Source organism: Zychaea mexicana, assembly GCF_025766255.1.
Source record: "Zychaea mexicana strain RSA 1403 chromosome Unknown BDB00scaffold_50, whole genome shotgun sequence".
In the NCBI taxonomy this organism is placed as follows: domain Eukaryota; kingdom Fungi; phylum Mucoromycota; class Mucoromycetes; order Mucorales; family Lichtheimiaceae; genus Zychaea; species Zychaea mexicana.
Genome location: NW_026516713.1, coordinates 238,307 through 257,819, shown reverse-complemented (window position 1 = coordinate 257,819; position 19,513 = coordinate 238,307). Strand labels below are relative to the sequence as shown.

The following is a 19,513-nucleotide window of genomic DNA, read 5'->3' as shown; positions in this document are numbered from 1 at the left end:
CCCTCCCTTGCTCTGTACTCTGTGCTAAGGGGCCACAAAATACGTCATTTGCTATTCTAGGAACATCCCTTTTCCGGATACAGGCATAATAACATCATCATCATCATCATCATCATCATCATCATCGCCACCACTTCCACCGGCATCAATCACACATAATTATCGACACACACTGCAGTAGCAAAGCAAGGGTCGCTGACAAAACTTCTTTGCCCAACTGGAAAAGCGACCCTTTTTATATACACTTTTTCTTCTTCGGCGCAGTAGGATGAGCTTTATTTGTGCACCTGGCCTCTGAAAGCCCTACGTAGCTAAGAGTAGAGTCACGTACCTTCCTTTGCATTCCCATATGCCACTGCTCTCCTCTTCTTTTTCCTTCCTCTCTGCCTTTCACTTCACACTTCTTCTTCCTTTCCTGGCATCCTTTTCCAACACAGAATGGTACCACACGTATCATGTCTTCTGCTTCCAAGTACTGGTGCAACATGATATGTACCCACAGACTAAGAGGTGGAAAAGCATGCTAATGAGCTATCAGTGGCACTTTCTGGAAAGCGTATCATCACTTATCGTGGCAGCAGCAGCAAGACAGCAGCAAGTAGTGGGAAATGGATAGGGGACGGTGTGGCAGAAAAGAGATTGGGAAGGGAAGAAAAGAAAAAGAAGGATGGCGACACAAACATTGGCCAAACACCTTTTCTTTTTTCTGTTGCAGGGCTGGAAGGGAAGAAGAAAGAAAAAACTTCTTTTATTTGAGTTGGCTCGTCATTCCACATTTGAGCGCCCGTTGGCTGACCTGACCAGGGTCACACATGATGTCATGGACTTGCCTTTTAAAGAAACCTAAGAAGAGAGCCTTTGAAGATCCATCATCATGCGTGTTGGTGTCAAAACTCTCTTTGGGTCGCCCCTTCCACCCCCTCTTGGTGTAACCAATACATTACGTCTTGTTTTTTTGCTACCCCAGTGCTTTGGTAATTCGCCCAGAACCTGATAGGTGGCTCGTAACTGAATTCCTATGCATGCATCACTTTTAGTACTGGCCTATAAGCAAATACTCACTGTTGAACACAAAAATAGAACACTTACAATTAGGGGGTACATTCTCCCCCACCACAGCAACATCATACAGGAGAAGGGCCATGGAGGAGGAGGCATGGGCCAGACCCATCTTTAAATTGCCTCCACAGGGTACAAACATGCACACATTGCTGCACTATCGGATCAAGTGCAATGCATAATAATATTATTACCACTTACTGAATACCAGACTAATACTGCTACCATCGTCGTCATCACGAACATATCCGCGTCGATCCCTTTTGTATGACACCGTGTTACTGTACAACACTACTAACTCACTGCGAGAGAATAACTTGCACAGTGTTTGTAGTGATGATGATGGTATTATTACCCGTGGGACCCTCTAGCAGACAGTGTATATTTATTATTTATTGTTTGCTTCCCATTTGCAGCATGGCATCACTAATATTATTGTTGTTGCTTGCCTCCAACCCTTCCGTGTTGCCATAAATAAGGTAAGCAGTGACCAATAGTGTCTATGTCATCCCCCAGTGTAAGTAAGCATCCCCCTTCCCCCTTCTTTTTCCCTTGTTACTCAAAATTGCTACGGTAGCTTCTAGTAACTTACTTCGTCATAGTTATAATCATCATCATCCACTCCCCCTTGAGATTTGTCCCTTTTTTTCCCTTCTCCCATGTGAATGACGCCATCTAGAGCGCGTACCGTGGTGTTTAACTGACTGTCTCCTCTCCCCTTCCCCATGTTCTGATAACGCAATTCGCCTAAAATGTATACATCCTCCCTTCACACATATTAATAATCCTGTGTAACAGGCGCGTGCACTACATTAAATGCCACAGTGAACAGCGGCGGCGGAGGTTTTGTGGGGGAGGGGAAGGACAATGGTAACTCCAAAAGGTGCTCCATGCGCATCATTTTTAATACAAGTGTGATACAAACGCCTATATAACTTACTTTCACATGCCGACGCCTCATCTCCGTTCCTTTCCGTCTCATCATCAAAGAGTGCCAAAAGAGGCCAGTTCCGGTGTGTTGTTGTACACAATACAACATACTATGGTAAATATACAATTCCCCTGTTTGCCACTCGTACACAACTACATCGATTATCTGCACTGCTGATACAACGGCACCCTCTTTTTCTTTTCGGCTTACGTTATCAAAATAAGAATATGTCGCCCCAAGAAGACTCGGCAATAACCCCACTATTTGTTTTCGCAAGTGTGATCCAAAGCAGCTAGACCAAAGCTAGCTGGTTGTGTAAAACTTCGTTCTATTTATCGTTGAGAAACCCAAGGTTTTGTTGCCGCACGCATTAAATCATTCGATTTTTACAATAACATCTGTGCGGTAACTTACATAAAAGTGACGTACATTCTTCCTCTTGTCAATGGTATTTTGCAGAGTTAGTTAAAATATTATTACGCCTATACTGAAAAAACCATAGACTAACCAGTAAAGTCTAGCAAAATCAGACTTAGTTGCTTACCAATCTGGTACTGTGCTTTGGCTTTCTACTACTACTCCTACATACATGACTTATTACACTCTGATGAGTTCTTTTCAGAAATAAGCTTCTTTCAACCATTACATATCAGTGCGGGTATAGATAGCGCACTTGCACAGACGCCCTCCTGCTAATCATTTTACTACATTATATGCGGTCACAGTTTTTTTTTTGGAACAACAACCCCTCCCCCCCGTGATACAGCTTGTTGTACTAGTACTGTACACGCAAATTTTGATATTCTATATAAACTCTTGCCGATAAACTAAATGGTCGCTGGGCACAAAACGTCTTTCTACATGCTCTTTGAGATGCAAGTCTGCTTTTTCTAGCTGTTATACATTGACGAGTAGACATATCATTATACAGAAAAGATCAGTAATAGAATCTCATCTATTGAGAAAGAAAAAAAGACTAGCCCGCTTTGCACTGTTTACATTTTAAAAATCTAGTTTGTGCATCTTTTATTTAAGCAAGCATAATAATCTGACTGTCTAGGTCGGCTTTGATTGTCATTGCATTCAAAAAAGCCCGCCATATCTGCTTCCTTTCTTTTATTATGTAGCTTTTTCTGTGCTTCCTTCTCCTCATCTCTTCTTCTCTGGCCCTTCCCTTCTTCATCGACATCTACCTGTCCATATCAGAAACAAACTTGTAAATTCATATTAGCAATTACACTAGCCCCTTGTGTACGTACCTAATAAGACCATTGATTACCAGATTGCTTATATGTTTATTTGTTTATACACAATTGCTAGCTTTTGTTACTTCATGAGTGATTGTCGTTTTTGAGTACTATTAGAGGCGGCATCCCCATCAATGATAACGCTTGGACCCAATTGCAATTCTATCAACTGGAATGAGGCGTGATGACATTGGAAATATATAGTGATGAAAGATAGAATTTGTTTTGCTAAAAAAGGAAACTTACTAGTGACAGGGCATGATTCTAGTGAGTATTCTTTGTAAAATTTCTACAGAGCTCTCCATATACATAATACATACCATCTGGGGCATCTATCTGTCAGGTCTCATTGATAATTAACATTTGATAATGTGATAATTCATTATAGTGTTGGGATTTTGGTCTATCAATTATGTCGCTATCATGACGAGCGGGCATTTTATATTGAAGCGATTTATTGTTGAAGTATCAAGCAACATATTGGGAGAATTAAACACGGATTTGCTGCGTCCCTTCTAAGTTTACTTCACTGAAGCTATAAAAGATGCTGTTGAGTGGCAAATATATATGGGCATTTGCTGTAGAGGCCCTGATGGCTAATAAAACATGCATAGCAGCTGTGTCAAGCGGATTTGCTTTCTGAATCTTTTTCTCAAGAAACAGTGAGAGCTATTCATATGTCAAAGCTTATATTATTAAGACCATCGATATTGTAAGCAGATCTATTGAGTTATGTTTTATTTTGCTGCATGGTATAATAATGAAATGTGATAGTCCGCTCACACATGGAGCGTTGATATAGGCCGTCGTAGTTGTATGTATAGTAATAGTACAGTAGTAGTAGCGACGATTGTAATCTTCGTAAAATTAACTTCTTGATTCATCCAACTAGTGATTTAGTTTTTACAGTGCATCATAATATACTTAAAATATTGCTTTAGCTGATAACGATTACTATTACAACGACAAACACATGAACGTCATGCCCACATCAACTATTAGTCTTTTCGCCATCTTTACCAGTAGTACGTGCCGTCTACATTATATAGACTGTTCATACTCTGAAATGTGCTCTCTACACTCTGAAATATGCCGTCTACACTTTCAAATGTGCTGTCTACACTATGAAATGTGCTGTCTACACTCTGAAATGTGCCGTCTACACTATGAAATGTGCTGTCTACACTCTGAAATGTGCCGTCTACACTATGAAATGTGCTGTCTACACTCTGAAATGTGCCGTCTACACTCTGAAAAGTGCTGTCTACACTCTGAAATGTGCTGTCTACACTTTCAAATGTGCTGTCTACACTCTGAAATGTGCCGTCTACACTCTCAAATGTGCCGTCTACACTTTCAAATGTGCTGTCTACACTTTCAAATGTGCTGTCTACACTCTGAAATGTGCCGTCTACACTCTGAAATGTGCTGTCTACACTATGAAATGTGCTGTCTACACTCTGAAATGTGCCGTCTACACTATGAAATGTGCTGTCTACACTCTGAAATGTGCCGTCTACACTCTGAAAAGTGCTGTCTACACTCTGAAATGTGCCGTCTACACTCTGAAAAGTGCTGTCTACACTCTGAAATGTGCTGTCTACACTTTCAAATGTGCTGTCTACACTCTGAAATGTGCCGTCTACACTCTCAAATGTGCTGTCTACACTCTCAAATGTGCCGTCTACACTTTCAAATGTGCTGTCTACACTCTGAAATGTGCCGTCTACACATTGAAATGTGCTGTCTACACTCTAAATGTGCCGTCTACACGTTGAAATGTGCTGTCTACACATTAAATGTGCTGTCTACACTCTAAATGTGCCGTCTACACGTTGAAATGTGCTGTCTACACTCTGAAATGTGCTGTCTACACTCTGAAATGTGCTGTCTGCACTTCAAACCTGTCATGATCCACCACGATTGATTTGATCATTTTACAGCTCCTATAGAAGATACAACAAGTTAGTATGAAATAAGCATATGAGAAACGTTTTTCATACTTTAGAAATATGGCAACGTCGCCAGGATCGTTTGACAAACCAGCGTACGAAATCACACAAAGCCGAATCTGTTTGATGGAGTGTCCAATGAAGTCAATCATTGCTTGGGTGTCCCCTTCGCAATAAGCCAAGCTGGTTGCCTTGATGTTGTTGTTGCCGTTAATATTGTTGTCCGCCAAGAAATCTCTTTCCAAGATCGGTGAAGATGACGTTGAGCTGATAGAGGCGAAGATATGACGACAGAAACATCAGTTCCTCAACTTGATGATCATTGCCTCGAGGAGTCCTTGCCGTGTCGCCACGCTTTCAATGCCTGGAGATTTCCTAACATATCCAACATTTATCCAATTGCTACCATCGTTATTGATTTCTGTGCGGAAAGCAGATGTTGATTCCACCAAGTTTCCGATCGCATTGTCCTTGAGCTTGTATAACATTCGTCCTTTGATATTATTTCCCTCGACACGTTTGGAGATTCGTTCGCCGAAGTCTTCGTCTTTGATAATTTTTCCGAACTTGACGCATTCATAAATTTGGGTAGTCGTGGCAGTTGCTTCGTGACGTTGTTGTAGATGTCCGTCGTGGTATAAAAGGCATAGTCAAAGGGCTCTTTGTTATCGGCATTCTTAAAACACATTGACTTTATGATTGATAGTAGACTTTCAGAGTTGTAGACAATTGAATCATCGGTGCTTGAGTCGCTAGCGTCGCTATTGTTGCTGTTACTGTTATTGCTGAAATCGCTGAATTTATCACTGGCCACCACAGTATTGCTTAAATGTAAAGTTGGGCTAGTAGGTGGTGTCCTAGGATAGGTCTTGTATGTAAACGGATTCTTCTCGATAACTGACTCTCCATAGCAAAAGGATGCTGAGGGCCTTGATCTTCGGTATACGTAACATTAAACACATTGTCGTCTACTACAGTGGTCCCCCGCTTTTTTCACCCCTACCTTTCGCAAATGCTGCGATTTCTGCAACAATCAGTCCGGTCCTGTCACTAAAAACTTAATTTTTTCGCAATATGCAACTTGCAAACTTGTTTTTGATCCATTGCATCTCATCGAGGTAGTTTTCATGCTGATAATCTGCAACGTCAAAGTCAGTTTATGGATGTTGCATGTAGCCGGGGTCCTTTGTGTGTTAAAGCATAGAAGTAAACTTTGTAAATTTATGATTGGTACACATATAATATTTGATATCCTATATGTATGCACATCGTAGAAGATCACATAGTAGGTGTTATTATTCCCTTTTTATGAGAAGTAATGTATATACGTACAGCATATACTCCTTTGTCTCGGCACCGGGCTGTTCTGCTAGCTGAGCGATCACAAGCAAAGGGATCTAAAGGTCTTCTTTTCAAGACTCGGGAGAATGTGGAGCGGGCGGGGACAGGGATGTTTGGATCACCAATCTCGAATAGGTTAACCAACTCCTTCAAACTGCTGGCTCTTCCGCTTGAATGCTCCTCCCAAATTCCATCTTCTTGCTCTGCTGTTGGCTTGTTGAATGTTTTAGCCATTAAGTGAAAAAGAAATGGACGGATACTCAAAAATACAAAAGGCAAAGGTTTATTGCTTTCATTGAAACACCTGGACTTTTATATTGACATTTCTTTGCTAAAACATGCACTTGTGTTTATCTGTGAACAGTTCGGTGTATGACACCTGACTTGAGCTACAGTATAATAAAAAATGTAGTCCCCCGGTCTTTGCAAATCTTCGATTTCTGCAACAATTTTTGGGACTTCCCACTGTTGCGAAAAGCGGGGGACCACTGTATGTCATTTCCTTTTCGTCGGTTCTCAACAGTAGGCACCATATCAAGTACAAGGCATATGGCTTGACCGCGTGTTAAGTTGTTTTTGGGTGTTGACATGACTTTGATAGTACATCGATAAAAAAAAAGCAGGTAGAAAGAGAGAGAGAGGGATGGTGCTAAAAATGTTGACAACATTTCTAGAAATATGAAATTCATTCTGATTGGCTTATGACATTAATTTGGCTGACCAATGACATCATTTTTCATTGACCAGTGACATAGATTTTGATTGGCTGTGACATTACTTGTTGGAAGCACTGTATGAATCGCATGGATGGATAGGCATAGTGCATCCCTCGTTTTGTGGCGATGCTACTGTTCTTTGGTGCGACCTTTAACAAACTTTGCAATGTACAAAATTAATTTATAGGGCACAACTCCGGTCCCATGACAAAAACGAGCACCTTCCAAATCTACAAAAACAAATGGATACGTGATTATTCCTTTGATCGTATATACAAACTTTGCTAGCAGTAGTGGAAGCGTTCTTGCCGCTTACTATATAAGTTGTTGGACACTTTATCCTCGGAATACTGGGCAGGAAAGGCGAAAACCGGATTTATGAGCGGTTGCTAAATATAATTTGGTTACACAGCGGCGGTTGATATTGTAGGCGACGACAAAAGAAGTGCTTAATATAGAGGTGACATGGTCAGTTGTTATTATGTATTCGAAACAATGGCCAGTCTATACGCTCTCAATGTCACACAGCATATATTCCCTGGATTATTTTGAATTGGATGAGTTCTTTTTGGTGTGTGTGTGTGTGTGTGTGTGTGATGATAAAAGAGTGAACCGATCTATAATCGAAAATGCACGATGGTAATATGGAAAGGATAGTGCAGTCAGCAAATCGAATTCGACCTTGGTATCACGCAGAAGAAAGAGACAGGTGTATGTTCAACTTTCTCGCTCGTTATTTGCAGCTTTATTGGGGAAAAAGGGGAGAGGGAGATGCGGGCAAGGTGGGCTGGCAAGGCGGGAGGGAAATCAGCAGCCAGAAATAAGAAGCTGCGGGCTGCTTTTCATGAGCACATGCTCCTCTGGAGCGTCCAATCAAAAGCGTTAATGATGCCCATGCCCATATTGACAAGTTCAGTTAGTGGTGATAAAGAAGAGGCAGGCCCGTTCACCCCTTGAATTAAAAGAGATAGCGGTGACGAATATAAAGGTACTTTGCTTTACCTTTCGCCGCTTTTCCCTACTTCTTACCAGTCCAGGCTATTCTCTCGCTCTCTCACTCTCTCTCCCTCTCTTTTTTTCCTTTCTGCCTGTATATTTTATATATAAAAGTACACACACTCACGGTGCATATACAACATACCAATATGGAACAGCAAATTTGTGATCCCAACACATGGCCAAGTCGATACTATGGACGAACACGCCATGTTGACATACAGAAACTATACAACGAGCTTACAAGTATCGACACACCGTCATCATCGTCACCAACACCTCGACGATCTGTCAGTTTCTCCACAGCAGCACCCATCATACACGAGTACGAGCCCGAGTTTGATTTTCTCGAGGACGAGGATGACACTCCTCCACCAGCCTATGAAGAGCCCGCCATTGCATATGTGCCAATCAACGATTTGGAGTGCTCGACTACCGTTTATGCGGCACGCCGGAAAAAAAAATCCGCCGCATTACGAAAGCTGGATCTACGACCTGTCGTAAACCACCAGTATAGCAAGAACAACAACAGCAACAACAACAACAACAACAAGCGCGAAATTGAAGACAAAGAAGACGATGATTACGACAAGCAGTCGGTGGCGTCGTCGGAATGCTCATTACCAATTACACCGCCTGATATCTATCCTTCATCCTCTCTGCCTCATCCTTCTACTACTACCACTACTACTACTACTCCCCCTCCTGCTCAGCCTCAATGTCAGCAACAAATTCAAACGGTTGAAGTCGACACCAAAAAGATGGATGGTATTGTCCCACGGATATCGTCATCATCACCATCACTGCTGCTACGCTTGCGCTCGACACCTTGGTTCAATCAGCGCCGAAAAGTATTATGAATCTTTAGAACGTTGTGATAGATATACCCTCTTTGTCTTCTACTCATTTACATTCATTATCTTCCTTACCATATCATCATTCAGCATCCAACCCCCATCCCATTTCTCTCGTTTCTATGTGTAGCATATATCACTCGCTCATGCTTTTTCTTTTATCATTCTCTTGTGTCAATTCTGCTTTTTTTCTTCATGCATCCTTCAAACGAACAATGATATATCCACGCTCCTTTTCTCTTTCTCTCTCCTTGTATGTACGAATTTCAACCACCACCGCTGAAAACCATATTTTCCTTGCCGAGTCCTCAATTGAAGAATGATCTAGTAACAATAAAATCGACGAGCAAACTAATAGACTTGTATGGCAAACCAAAAAGTGTGTCTGTGAGAGAGTGGGAGAGAGACTGGTATATGATATCGTATATTTCTTTTTTCTTTCGTGGGTGGGGTGTATGTAAACTGTTTTCATCGAATTACAGCAAAAGAGAGAGGGTAACTGACACAACAATAGGAACTTTGTCTGTAAGTTTTAAGTTGGGCGAGCGTGTAATAGGTGACGGTGGGTCAGGGTAGTAGTAGTAGTAAAATATGTAGGAAGGTAAGGATATTTGGTTAAATTCAAAAATTACCGCCTCGCTTGTTGTAATGCAACGTGTACTTGTTTGGTGGCTGTAATTGTTGCTGATCCTCCGAGGCGTTCTCCACCCAGCGACACGCATTAAGCATCTTGTCCGCATGCATGAACGCATGGGTGGCCGTTTGGATGAATTCCTTGTTCCTGAGACTCTGCTGGCTTTCTATCAATCGACCGAAATCCGCTACTCTTTGTCGAAGAGTTTCAAACTGTTTCTCCGTCTGCTTCTGCCGTTGCTTCATCAACCGCATTTGTTGCTGCTGCTGTTGCTGCTGCTGTTGTTGCTGCTGGTTGATTTGTGCCATATTACTATTGCTGCTGTTGTTGTTGTTGTTGTTGTTGTTGTTGTTTTTACTGTTACTACCACTCGCAGTTCTACGGCTGGAACCATTGGCATTGTTTTGGCTGTTATGGTGATGGTGATGGTGTGGAATGAATGGTGGATGGGAGTGTTTGTGGATCAACGTGACATGGCCTGTCTTTTTGCTCAGATCAATAATCACCGTCAACGCGCCAGCACAGTCGTATCGATTTGCAGCTTTGGGATGGTCTCCTTTCCGAGGTTTGGCCGTATCCGCTCGCTGAGAACAATAGTAACGCAGCGTTGACAATGTGTCTGGTGCCTTGGTTGACCGTCTTCGATCCTTCATACTAAGCACAGACCAGTAATCCAAAAAGCAATTGAGTTTCTTCTCTGTGCCTCTCTTTACTCCTTCCCCCCCTTACCACCTGTTATACACACTCATTTTGACCCCCTCCCCCAAGGCAAGAGTTCTCCTCTCTCTCTCTCTCTCTCTCTCTCGACCATCCCTCAAAAATAGCCTCTGTCCTTGATTTTGTGATTTGTTCTCTCTTTCTCTGTCTTTTTACCTAAAATTAAACTTTGTGCCCGCCAAAATGTGTTCGCAAATGGCGCGACCAAGTTGTGTGAAACCAGCCTCATCACCCAACCGTGTTATCAATGGATTGATATCCACCACATACTGCTTCCGCTCAAATTCCGTTTCCTGCTGGAGTGCATACACAAATGCTTCGGGAGACAACACCTCTTGACAATGGACATCATTTTGTGCTGCTTTTGAAGAAGGCGATCGATGCGTACTGCTAGCAGCCTTTGTCTCACTGGTGCTGTTATTGTTGCTTTTGCTGTTACTGCTCTTGCCCTTGGTTGTTGTTGAAGTCGTAGTGGATGACATGGTTGCCAAACCTGTTTTGGCTGGGGTATTGGCAGAGCTAGCAGCAGCAGTAGTAGCGGTAGCACTAGGTGGTGTCGTGTTACTGCTATTGCTATCAATTATTGGAATCCGCATGGGTATTTGTTGTTGTTGCTGTTGTTGTTGTTCTGGAGAAATGTCATGTAGCGATCGAGGAGGTTGGGCGAGCGGCGGTGGTGGATGCGATGGTAGCGGAGACGGTTGTTGATGATGGAATTGAGCTTCATGCTGAGGCTGCTGAGGTAGTGTCAATGGTAACGAAACAGGCGGTACCTGCTGCTGCTGCTGTTGTTGTTGATGTGAATGATGATGTTGTTGCTGTTGAGTATGCACATGATGTGTAAGAGGCTGTTGTTGTTGTGGTTGATGATGCTGTTCCTGCTGCTGCTGCTGCTGCTGGTGATGCGGTGGCGGTGCACGCAGTGGTGAGGCAGAAAACAATCCATGAGGCTTATTTAAACTTTGTTGTTGCTGTGGAGACAAGCCTGGTATGATGGAAGATGACAATGGTAGGGTGGGTTTGTTAACCTGAGGCGATGACACAGGTTGCTGCTGCTGCTGCTGTTGTTGTTGTTGCTGTTGGTGATGATGTTGAGGATGCATTCTTAAAGGAGAAGGCGCCTGCAGATGCTGCGTTTGAAGCGACTGCGGAGACAAATGCTGTTGCTGCTGTTGTTGCTGGTGATGTTGTTGCTGTTGTTGTTGTTGCTGTTGCTGTTGCTGCTGTTGCTGCATATGCTGTGGTGCAGCGGCAGCAGCGTAATGACTATACTGTGGCGGAAAACGCGCGTGTTTAAACGTCGTTCGCTGTTGAGGCTCTTCGTACACGTCGTTGTTATAGCGCTCCAACTGCTGTTTTCGTTTTTGAAATTCTCTTGAGCGGCACAGATCACATACGTTATATTCGAGTCGTCGATCCACAGGGAAATAGTGGGCAGGCCGAACCGTCTGGCAGACCCCACAATAGATTTGCTCGTGCGAGCTAGCCATGACACCTTGTTGTTGGCTACTGCTCGTAGGTGCTCCTGCTCCACTGCTGCTTCCACCCACGGCCGCCGCTGCCGCCGCTGCTGCTGCTGCCGCTGTGGCGTGCTGGTTATGCACTGCGGGCGATAAGGGCTGTGCACTGGCGACCGTCGTCATGGTCTGCAACTGATGGTTCATCATGGACTGTCGATGATGGGTCGGTGCTGCCAAGGGTGTTGGGTAACCATGAGGTTGGAAGGCGCGTGGAGGTCCATGTGACATGATGCTTGGGACTAGTTCCGATACTGGTATGTATAATGAGGTCTGTTCTTTGGTTCTTCTTCTTTTTTTCCAACCCACAATTCAACGTTAACGAATCAAAACTTTGACGGAATGCGCAGGAGAACGACAAAGATAAAAAAAAAGGGGGGGGGAGGGTTGGGTGGGGGACGGTGGAGAGGTTTCAAAGTGAAATCAGTCAAGAGCTCAAAGATAGTCAAATAAAAACAATGTGATTGCTGTTCTCTTGGGCTTTATCCTTGCTTTAGTGAACCAATACAGAGGCCTTTTTTTATGTATTCCCTCTTTAAAGCAGAAAGGAAAAAGTGTAAAAAAAATGGGGGAGTAACCAGCAGGAGGGGCGCCAGCGGGGGACCGACTTTTTTTTTCTCTTTTCTGTGAACCGCTTTGCGTTGGCTTCTGCTGCTCAGAGAAGAGTGACGTCGATTCGATGCACCTACGACTCACCTAATGTTTAAGAAAGATGGGTGATATTCCACAGCCCTTCTTCTCTTTCTCTTTTTCACTACTTGCTTTCCGATATTGTTTTTCTCGTATTGCACTTCTTTAAAAAATTGTGCTGGGGTTATCCGTGTGGTGTACCTACCTGTGAGTTACGAGTTGCGTAAAGAGTCGTCGTCGGTGTTATTAGTATTGCCTCTGATATCAACCGAATAACAAGATTTCGGTTGGACTGATATGGTAAGAGAGGAGTGTGTGGTGTGGTAAAGCTCCCCTATCTATACCCCAACTACTCTAAAACGTAGAATCATGCACTATCTTGTTTGCTCTATAGTAACTAAAAAAGGATCTCTTTTTCTATATCCATTTTCTTCAGATAAGATGTGAACCTGATTTAAAAAAGTTGAAGCACGGCGGCATTTTTGTTTATTCTAATAGTTTTTTTCCCTTTGCGACTCATACTGCTAAACAAAAAAAAATACGTACGGTACTTGAGATAATGCATATTCTACTATGAAATCGAACGGCATCGTTGGCTATGATGGTGATATATGTAGGAGGGGTCAGATTGGAAATACTTTTTACAGTAATATAAGCAACAACCCTACAAGTATAATTACAGTTGCTCAATAAGCTGTTGTTTTCAAATCTAAAAGTATATGTGTACTGCAGTTGTTTCGATAGTGTAGATATTTCAAACGCTCAAACATATGATTAACGCGCTTTTGCTGGCTGGTGGCTGCTGCGCTTACTCTTTGGTTGTGCTTCCGTTTCCTTTCTGGATTTTCAGACTAATCCATATACGTTCTAACGACGTATGATTTAGTACTTAATGGTTATGTATGCACAACTAGATACGTTATGTATGCAGTCAACCGAGCAAAAGGGTATGTGTCCTATATTACGTTATATTGTTTTCACCTATGTGTCTTAAAAAACAGCTATTTTCGTTGCAGGATGGCCGACGTTGCTACGTTTATCTGTTATCATTTGTTATTTGCAGCAACGGATGAGTGAGTTTTCGTGCGCTGCCTTGCAAAACACACTGTTACTAGGCTTAACATACCGCTAACATACAACCGGCATGTCGCTGTCATGCGAAATACTTTGTTGCCAAGGAAGATATCCCGTTTTCATGAGTTGTTGCCATGGGAAACGTGCTGGTGCTATGCAAAGCATGTCGGAAGAAACCATCCACCGGAGTTGTTAGGGAAAATCGCGTGTACGCGCGACGCGTTCATTCTTTTTTTCTTTCTGACTCCTTAGTTTCCACAAAGTAAACAACAACCATGACCATAAAGCACGAAGAACAACAATACCTCGATCTCATCAAACGCATCATGGATGAAGGCGAACATCGTGCCGATCGTACCGGCACAGGCACAGTTGCCCTGTTTGCTCCACCTCAGTTACGGTTCTCCCTTGCAAACGACTTTTTCCCATTACTCACCACAAAGCGCGTGTTCTTCCGAGGCGTAGCCGAAGAATTGCTCTGGTTTATTCGAGGCGACACCAATGCCAACAATCTCTCTGCACGCGGTGTCAAGATTTGGGACGGCAATGGTTCGCGCGATTACTTGGACAAGATGGGATTTCATGACCGTAAACAAGGTGATCTCGGACCTGTCTATGGTTTCCAATGGCGTCATTTCGGTGCTCAGTATGTCGATTGCGAAACGGATTACACAGGTCAAGGTATGGACCAGTTGCAACAAGTGATTGATAAGATTAAAAACAATCCTACCGATCGACGTATCATCATGTCAGCTTGGAATCCTGCAGGTAGAAACAAATCTTTTTCCCCAAGCGTGCAAGAAAAAAAAAGCTGTGAATCCTAAAAACTTTCTGTATCCAATTTTTTCAAGATATGGGCAAAATGGCACTTCCTCCATGCCACGCATTTTGTCAGTTCTATGTCTCAAATCCCGGCAGCAACGGTCGTGGTCGTTTATCATGTGTGTTGTATCAACGCTCGTGTGATATGGGATTGGGTGTACCGTTCAACATTGCATCTTATGCCTTACTGACACGCATGATTGCCCATGTCACCGATCTTGATCCAGGAGAATTCATCCACACCATGGGCGACACACACGTCTATGTTGATCATATCGATGCACTCAAGGAACAATTAAAGCGTGAGCCACGAGCTTTTCCCACACTCAAGTTCCCCCGAAAGATCGATTCCATTGATGATTTCACCATGGATGACTTTGTTATCGAGAACTATCATCCCCATGGCAAACTTGACATGAAAATGTCTGTTTAATGTCATCCTTACCTCCCTCCACAAAGAATAGCAACAACAACAACAACAACAACAACAACAGCATAATCATCATTCAAACTAAGCCTCACCTGAACCTCATATACTCTGTTAAACATTTTATTTTATCACCAAACCTATTTATACTGTCTACCCTATATTAAGCTCCGGGCTCTTTTGCTTTAGAAAATCCCAAGTACATATCAGCAATATAACATTTTCATGACAATTGACGTTTTCTTTGAACTGAATCCACTATATGTTCCCTTGTACTGAGGACCAATATAGTGTGATTCATTCCGCTTCTTTCTCGTCGCCTCTTCGTCTTCGTGACGTTTCCACCATTGGACATGTAGATTCTATGTATAAGGTATTTAACATCAACATTTTGTTATTGGTTCTCATTTATTGGCTCGCCTTTAATTAAAATGGATGGTGATGGATATATCAATTTCTGATATATAATAATGTACATTGAGAGAGCAAGCATAGTATCAGCAGGTAAAAGTAATTTTAAGAGACAGATTTATACTATACTTCAACCTTATTTATCTTACGGATAAATGGCGGCCCACAGAATAAATTGACATATCATACATATTATATATAATGGCTCTACTTACGAGATAATAACACATAGCATCATTATTGCTGTTTGTTTTCATGACGTGTTTGGTTTCTTTCCCGGGGATAGTTAGAGATCCACGTTTGAACATATTAATGACAAATTTATGCGTGGATGTTGTTTCCATCATTAGCCAGAGAATTGACGAGCATGTTAAAGTTGCACCACTCATTATATACACATCATGCCTGACAGGTAAGAAGTATACGTTTTCATAAATGGCTACACAAGAAAATCAGGTATGATCCTAAAACAAGCAAGTGTTCGTCAGAACGCCACAACAGGGGGAAAAGAAGCATGGGCAAGCCAAATGCTTGGTTTGTTTTCTAGGGTCTTTTAACAGAGATCTCTTGTAAAGTAGATATAATCATACAAAATGATATATATTCATAACAAGTGTATCGTCCAATATCTGCTAAACGACTGTTTTCAAAACTTGCATTAAAACAACCGTCTGGACATATTCTTGTGTCACCTCGCAGCTACAGCATTCAAACCTCTCCCCCCCCCTTATTTGCAACTTTGAAGGAGAGAACATAAACGAATACGACACCAGCAAGCGAAGAGAGCATAATACATACTGAAAAGCTACTACCACACTTGCACTTGACATACAAAATATAGTGTTCGTGAAACCAACCTAATAATAATAATCCGCTTTTTTCACACACTTGACTTTCAACCTCTCTCCCCCCTTCCTTCCTTCCTTCTTTTGTCTCTCTCTCTCTTTTCGCAACGAAGTTCAATAATATTTAATTTTTTCAACATCCAAAATGTCACAACATATTCAGGATGAACGACCACTCTTATCTACGCCAATAAACTCCTTGCCGCTAGAGTCTACTCGAGTCTGTCGAATCTGTTTGGAAAAAGACGACAAGTCCAATTTCATCTCACCGTGCAAATGCAAAGGCTCAATGTAAATAATAAATCCTGGAGTTCTTGTCTCAACTCTATCTGGTCTATTTGTTACGGCTCTTCTCACATACACACGTATCTTCAACATTACAGTAAATACGTTCACGCACACTGTATAGGGTCATGGAGAAGATCCTTGGCACAGAATGGGCGACTCAAAGAACTATATCACTGTACTTTATGTCAGCAACGATTCCAAGTACGCCATCGACGACGATGGATGGCACTGTTAAACTATAAAGGTTAGTAAAGTATATTGAAATAAAAAATTAAGGTAGTGCTATCGTATATGAGCTATTAACTGACTGCTACTACTTGATATCAGCTTCTCGCATCTTGGCAACTGCTGTCATTTTGATACTCGTTTTAATTCCTGCGGGTGTGTAATTTTACATTGACAGATTTACCTCTTTCCTTTTTTTTATGCAGCATTCCCTTGAAAGAAGCTAAAAACGTGCTTATTAATCGTTTGTCACCAATGCACAAATATAGGCACGCTGATGAAAACACTCATCCATTTATCGGTGCAATTATCAAACTATCCGGGCGGAATACACGAAGTGTGGAGCACTGGATCACTTATGAAAATCATCATTGCTTCGGCTGAAAACTCCCTGCGACGCACGTTCCTCATATTCACCGACCTCCAACCCGACGAAACGTTTTCCTCATTCGCAACACAGCGCAAAGTCCTCTATACACCTTTCCCTGTCTGTTTTCGTTCATCCACTAGTAACGACCACTCGCTTGTCACCAACACGCTTTTGTACTACTTTTTATTTCCCTTAGCAGACGATCGGTTATGGCATTTCATACTCTGTCGTCTCGAGCATCTCCATCTTGGTTTCTTTTTGCTAGGTAGCATCAACAATATTTGGTTCACGTACAAAATTTTAAACGATATGTTTGACATTGTGTTGGCCGTACAACAACAAGATCAAGTGGCCGTCGCAGGCGATGGTGGTGCTATGGCAGGAGAAGGAGGCGGTGGTGATGGTGGTGGTGGAGCAATACAGCAACCACCCGTGATGGGTGACGACGACGGCAACGACGGAAACCAAGAGCATGATATAATGCAAGCAGCAGTTGCCGTGGCAGCAGCAGCACAAAATGACCAACGCATCGACAGTATCACACGACGACTTGGAAAGCTTGTGAAAGGATTCTTGTTGATGTACTGCTGCTCCCTGGTTGTGCTCTTTTGGATCCACTTTAATTTGTTTGCGTTCCATATTGACGTTCGTGACCAGGATGGAGAAGAGAAAGGATTGGAGCAGGCGTATAGCTCGCGCCAGTTCGTCGCCGAGTTTCCGCTATGGACATTCCGTTGGATTACGCTAGGAATTGCTGTAGGTGACTTTGCAACGCGTGGTATCTATGGATGGCTAGCACGAATTACCAACTGCGTTGAGGATGAAGAAGTCATATCCCGGACGATAATGTGAATAATAACCCTATCTCACTCACTCTCTCCACTTCTGCACGTACAAGCAACATGCTCTTAAAAACCATTCACACTAACGACAACGACCATTGTTGCTTACACAATCATCATCACCGTACCATCCATTCTCCTTCAACTTTCACTCCACTGTCTCGAACAAAAGAAAAGAACCCCAATGTATGTGTGCCCAAACCGTCGTTAAAGTAAAAAAAAAATTATGTGTGTTTGTGCATTATTCAGACTGCTTTTTTAATGGCGGTGGAATGATGAATATTACAAACTTATTGAGCCTCTACCTCAGCAGGGGCAGCAACAGGTTCAGCGGGTCTGCCAAAGTCTTGGCTGACGGGTTCAGTGATGTACGACTCATCCTAATTAGTGGTAGTAGAAAATGAATGGCATAAGTGAGTTGTTTGTTGTCTCTTGACTAAAATGATATCAATGCACTTTCTCAATTTACCTTGGGCTCGAGGATGGTAATAACATCAGGAAGAGGGTTCTTGGGACCCTGGCGACCAGAGGGATCGCTGTCAAGCATGATCTTGACCTTGATACCGAGGACACCCTGGCGCAACAAGACGTGGCGGACAGCAGTGACGATGAAGTCACGGGTGGGCTGACCAGAGTGGATCATGAAACCATCACCGAACTTCATGGCCTTGGCACGGGCAGCACGGAGCTTACCAGAGACAACGACCTCACAGCCCTTGGCGCCAGACTCCATGACGAAGCGGACGACACCATAGCAGGCACGGCGGACAGCCAAACCGTTCAACAACTTGTACTTGACGGACTCGGCCTGGGCAATGGCGCACAAGCCACGGTTCTGGACACGCTCAGCGTACAGTTCAACGGCGTTCTCAGCGAAACGGAAACGCTTCTGGACCAAGGTGGTAAGCTCGCGGATACGGCGGCCCTTCTCACCAAGGACGTTTTGGGTGTGAGTGGCACGGATAATGATTCTATCATTTTGCTCGATTGTTAATCACATGACGCTCCTAAATTCCCCCTCTTCCTCCTCTTTTCCACCCTTCTGAAAGTTGTATGTTCTGAAAAAAAGGACATACTCAGTGCGTGCGGGCGTGTTGCGAACTTCGACACCGGCGTAGCCATCCTCGGCCAACTCGCGGGTCAAGAATTCGTTCAATTCAGCATAGAAGACACCGTCAGCGACCTACATGTTTCAAAAAACGAATACACTTAGTTTAACTATTTTCTTCAGGAAATTTTTATGTTTTCCTCGTTGAGTCGTGCACGAGGGTAAAGAACAAGTTAAAAATGTACTTACGAACTAAATTAGGGAATCAAGGTTCATGTCGAAAAAAATATGATACGAATTGATTTTAAAATTTATGAATCGATCGTCAGTATACATCCATCCATCCATTTATCAAGCCATCCATCGAATGGCGTAGTCGTATCGTATGTCGCATTCATCTACCTTTCTCTTCTTAGAGATCTGAGCGGCAGCAGCAGCCATGTTGGACAGTAGAAAAGGGGGGTTTCTTAGTTACAGCAAAATCCACCAATTTCAAAGTGGACAAACGATTGTGATACTCCGACTTCCATTTTTGGGAAGCCTCTGATTTTTCTGTGGTGTCCCTCC

The 19,513-nt window shown here is 42.9% G+C and overlaps 7 protein-coding genes across 7 annotated transcripts; 4 read left to right on the top strand and 3 right to left on the bottom strand.

Annotated features, from left to right (window-relative positions):
* Positions 1 to 92: 92 nt before the first annotated feature.
* BDB00DRAFT_829688 (uncharacterized protein) lies at positions 93 to 720 on the top strand. Its single transcript, XM_053123972.1, has one exon. It carries the CDS (start codon positions 350 to 352, stop codon positions 614 to 616), a length of 267 nt encoding a protein of 88 aa, XP_052978481.1. The 5' UTR covers positions 93 to 349; the 3' UTR covers positions 617 to 720.
* Positions 721 to 5,169: 4,449 nt separating this feature from the next.
* BDB00DRAFT_883568 (uncharacterized protein) lies at positions 5,170 to 7,120 on the bottom strand (the record flags this gene model as incomplete). Its single annotated transcript, XM_053128246.1, is given in 5 exon segments — positions 5,170 to 5,180; positions 5,197 to 5,456; positions 5,502 to 5,736; positions 5,757 to 6,118; positions 6,990 to 7,120. The coding sequence occupies 5 exon segments, from the start codon at positions 7,118 to 7,120 to the stop codon at positions 5,170 to 5,172; spliced, it is 999 nt and encodes a 332-aa protein (XP_052978480.1).
* A 1,589-nt stretch (positions 7,121 to 8,709) lies between these two features.
* On the top strand, positions 8,710 to 9,461 carry BDB00DRAFT_829680 (uncharacterized protein). The gene has a single exon (XM_053123971.1). The coding sequence runs from the start codon at positions 8,822 to 8,824 to the stop codon at positions 9,224 to 9,226; it is 405 nt and encodes a 134-aa protein (XP_052978479.1). The 5' UTR covers positions 8,710 to 8,821; the 3' UTR covers positions 9,227 to 9,461.
* A 256-nt stretch (positions 9,462 to 9,717) lies between these two features.
* BDB00DRAFT_873661 (uncharacterized protein) lies at positions 9,718 to 12,195 on the bottom strand (the record flags this gene model as incomplete). The annotated part of the gene is made up of 2 exons (XM_053127121.1): positions 9,718 to 10,384; positions 10,604 to 12,195. The coding sequence occupies 2 exons, from the start codon at positions 12,193 to 12,195 to the stop codon at positions 9,718 to 9,720; spliced, it is 2,259 nt and encodes a 752-aa protein (XP_052978478.1).
* A 1,694-nt stretch (positions 12,196 to 13,889) lies between these two features.
* BDB00DRAFT_977344 (thymidylate synthase) lies at positions 13,890 to 15,273 on the top strand. Its single transcript, XM_053129937.1, has 2 exons — positions 13,890 to 14,436; positions 14,520 to 15,273. The coding sequence occupies exons 1-2, from the start codon at positions 13,944 to 13,946 to the stop codon at positions 14,921 to 14,923; spliced, it is 897 nt and encodes a 298-aa protein (XP_052978477.1). The 5' UTR covers positions 13,890 to 13,943; the 3' UTR covers positions 14,924 to 15,273.
* A 757-nt stretch (positions 15,274 to 16,030) lies between these two features.
* Positions 16,031 to 18,106, top strand: BDB00DRAFT_929919 (uncharacterized protein). Its single transcript, XM_053128986.1, has 4 exons — positions 16,031 to 16,464; positions 16,557 to 16,705; positions 16,789 to 16,842; positions 16,956 to 18,106. The coding sequence occupies exons 1-4, from the start codon at positions 16,319 to 16,321 to the stop codon at positions 17,906 to 17,908; spliced, it is 1,302 nt and encodes a 433-aa protein (XP_052978476.1). The 5' UTR covers positions 16,031 to 16,318; the 3' UTR covers positions 17,909 to 18,106.
* Positions 18,107 to 19,430, bottom strand: BDB00DRAFT_829672 (40S ribosomal protein S3). Its single transcript, XM_053123970.1, has 5 exons — positions 19,349 to 19,430; positions 19,312 to 19,314; positions 18,975 to 19,081; positions 18,368 to 18,869; positions 18,107 to 18,278 (listed from the first exon to the last, which is right to left on the bottom strand). Exons 1-5 carry the CDS (start codon positions 19,385 to 19,387, stop codon positions 18,189 to 18,191), a joined length of 741 nt encoding a protein of 246 aa, XP_052978475.1. The 5' UTR covers positions 19,388 to 19,430; the 3' UTR covers positions 18,107 to 18,188.
* Positions 19,431 to 19,513: the final 83 nt, after the last annotated feature.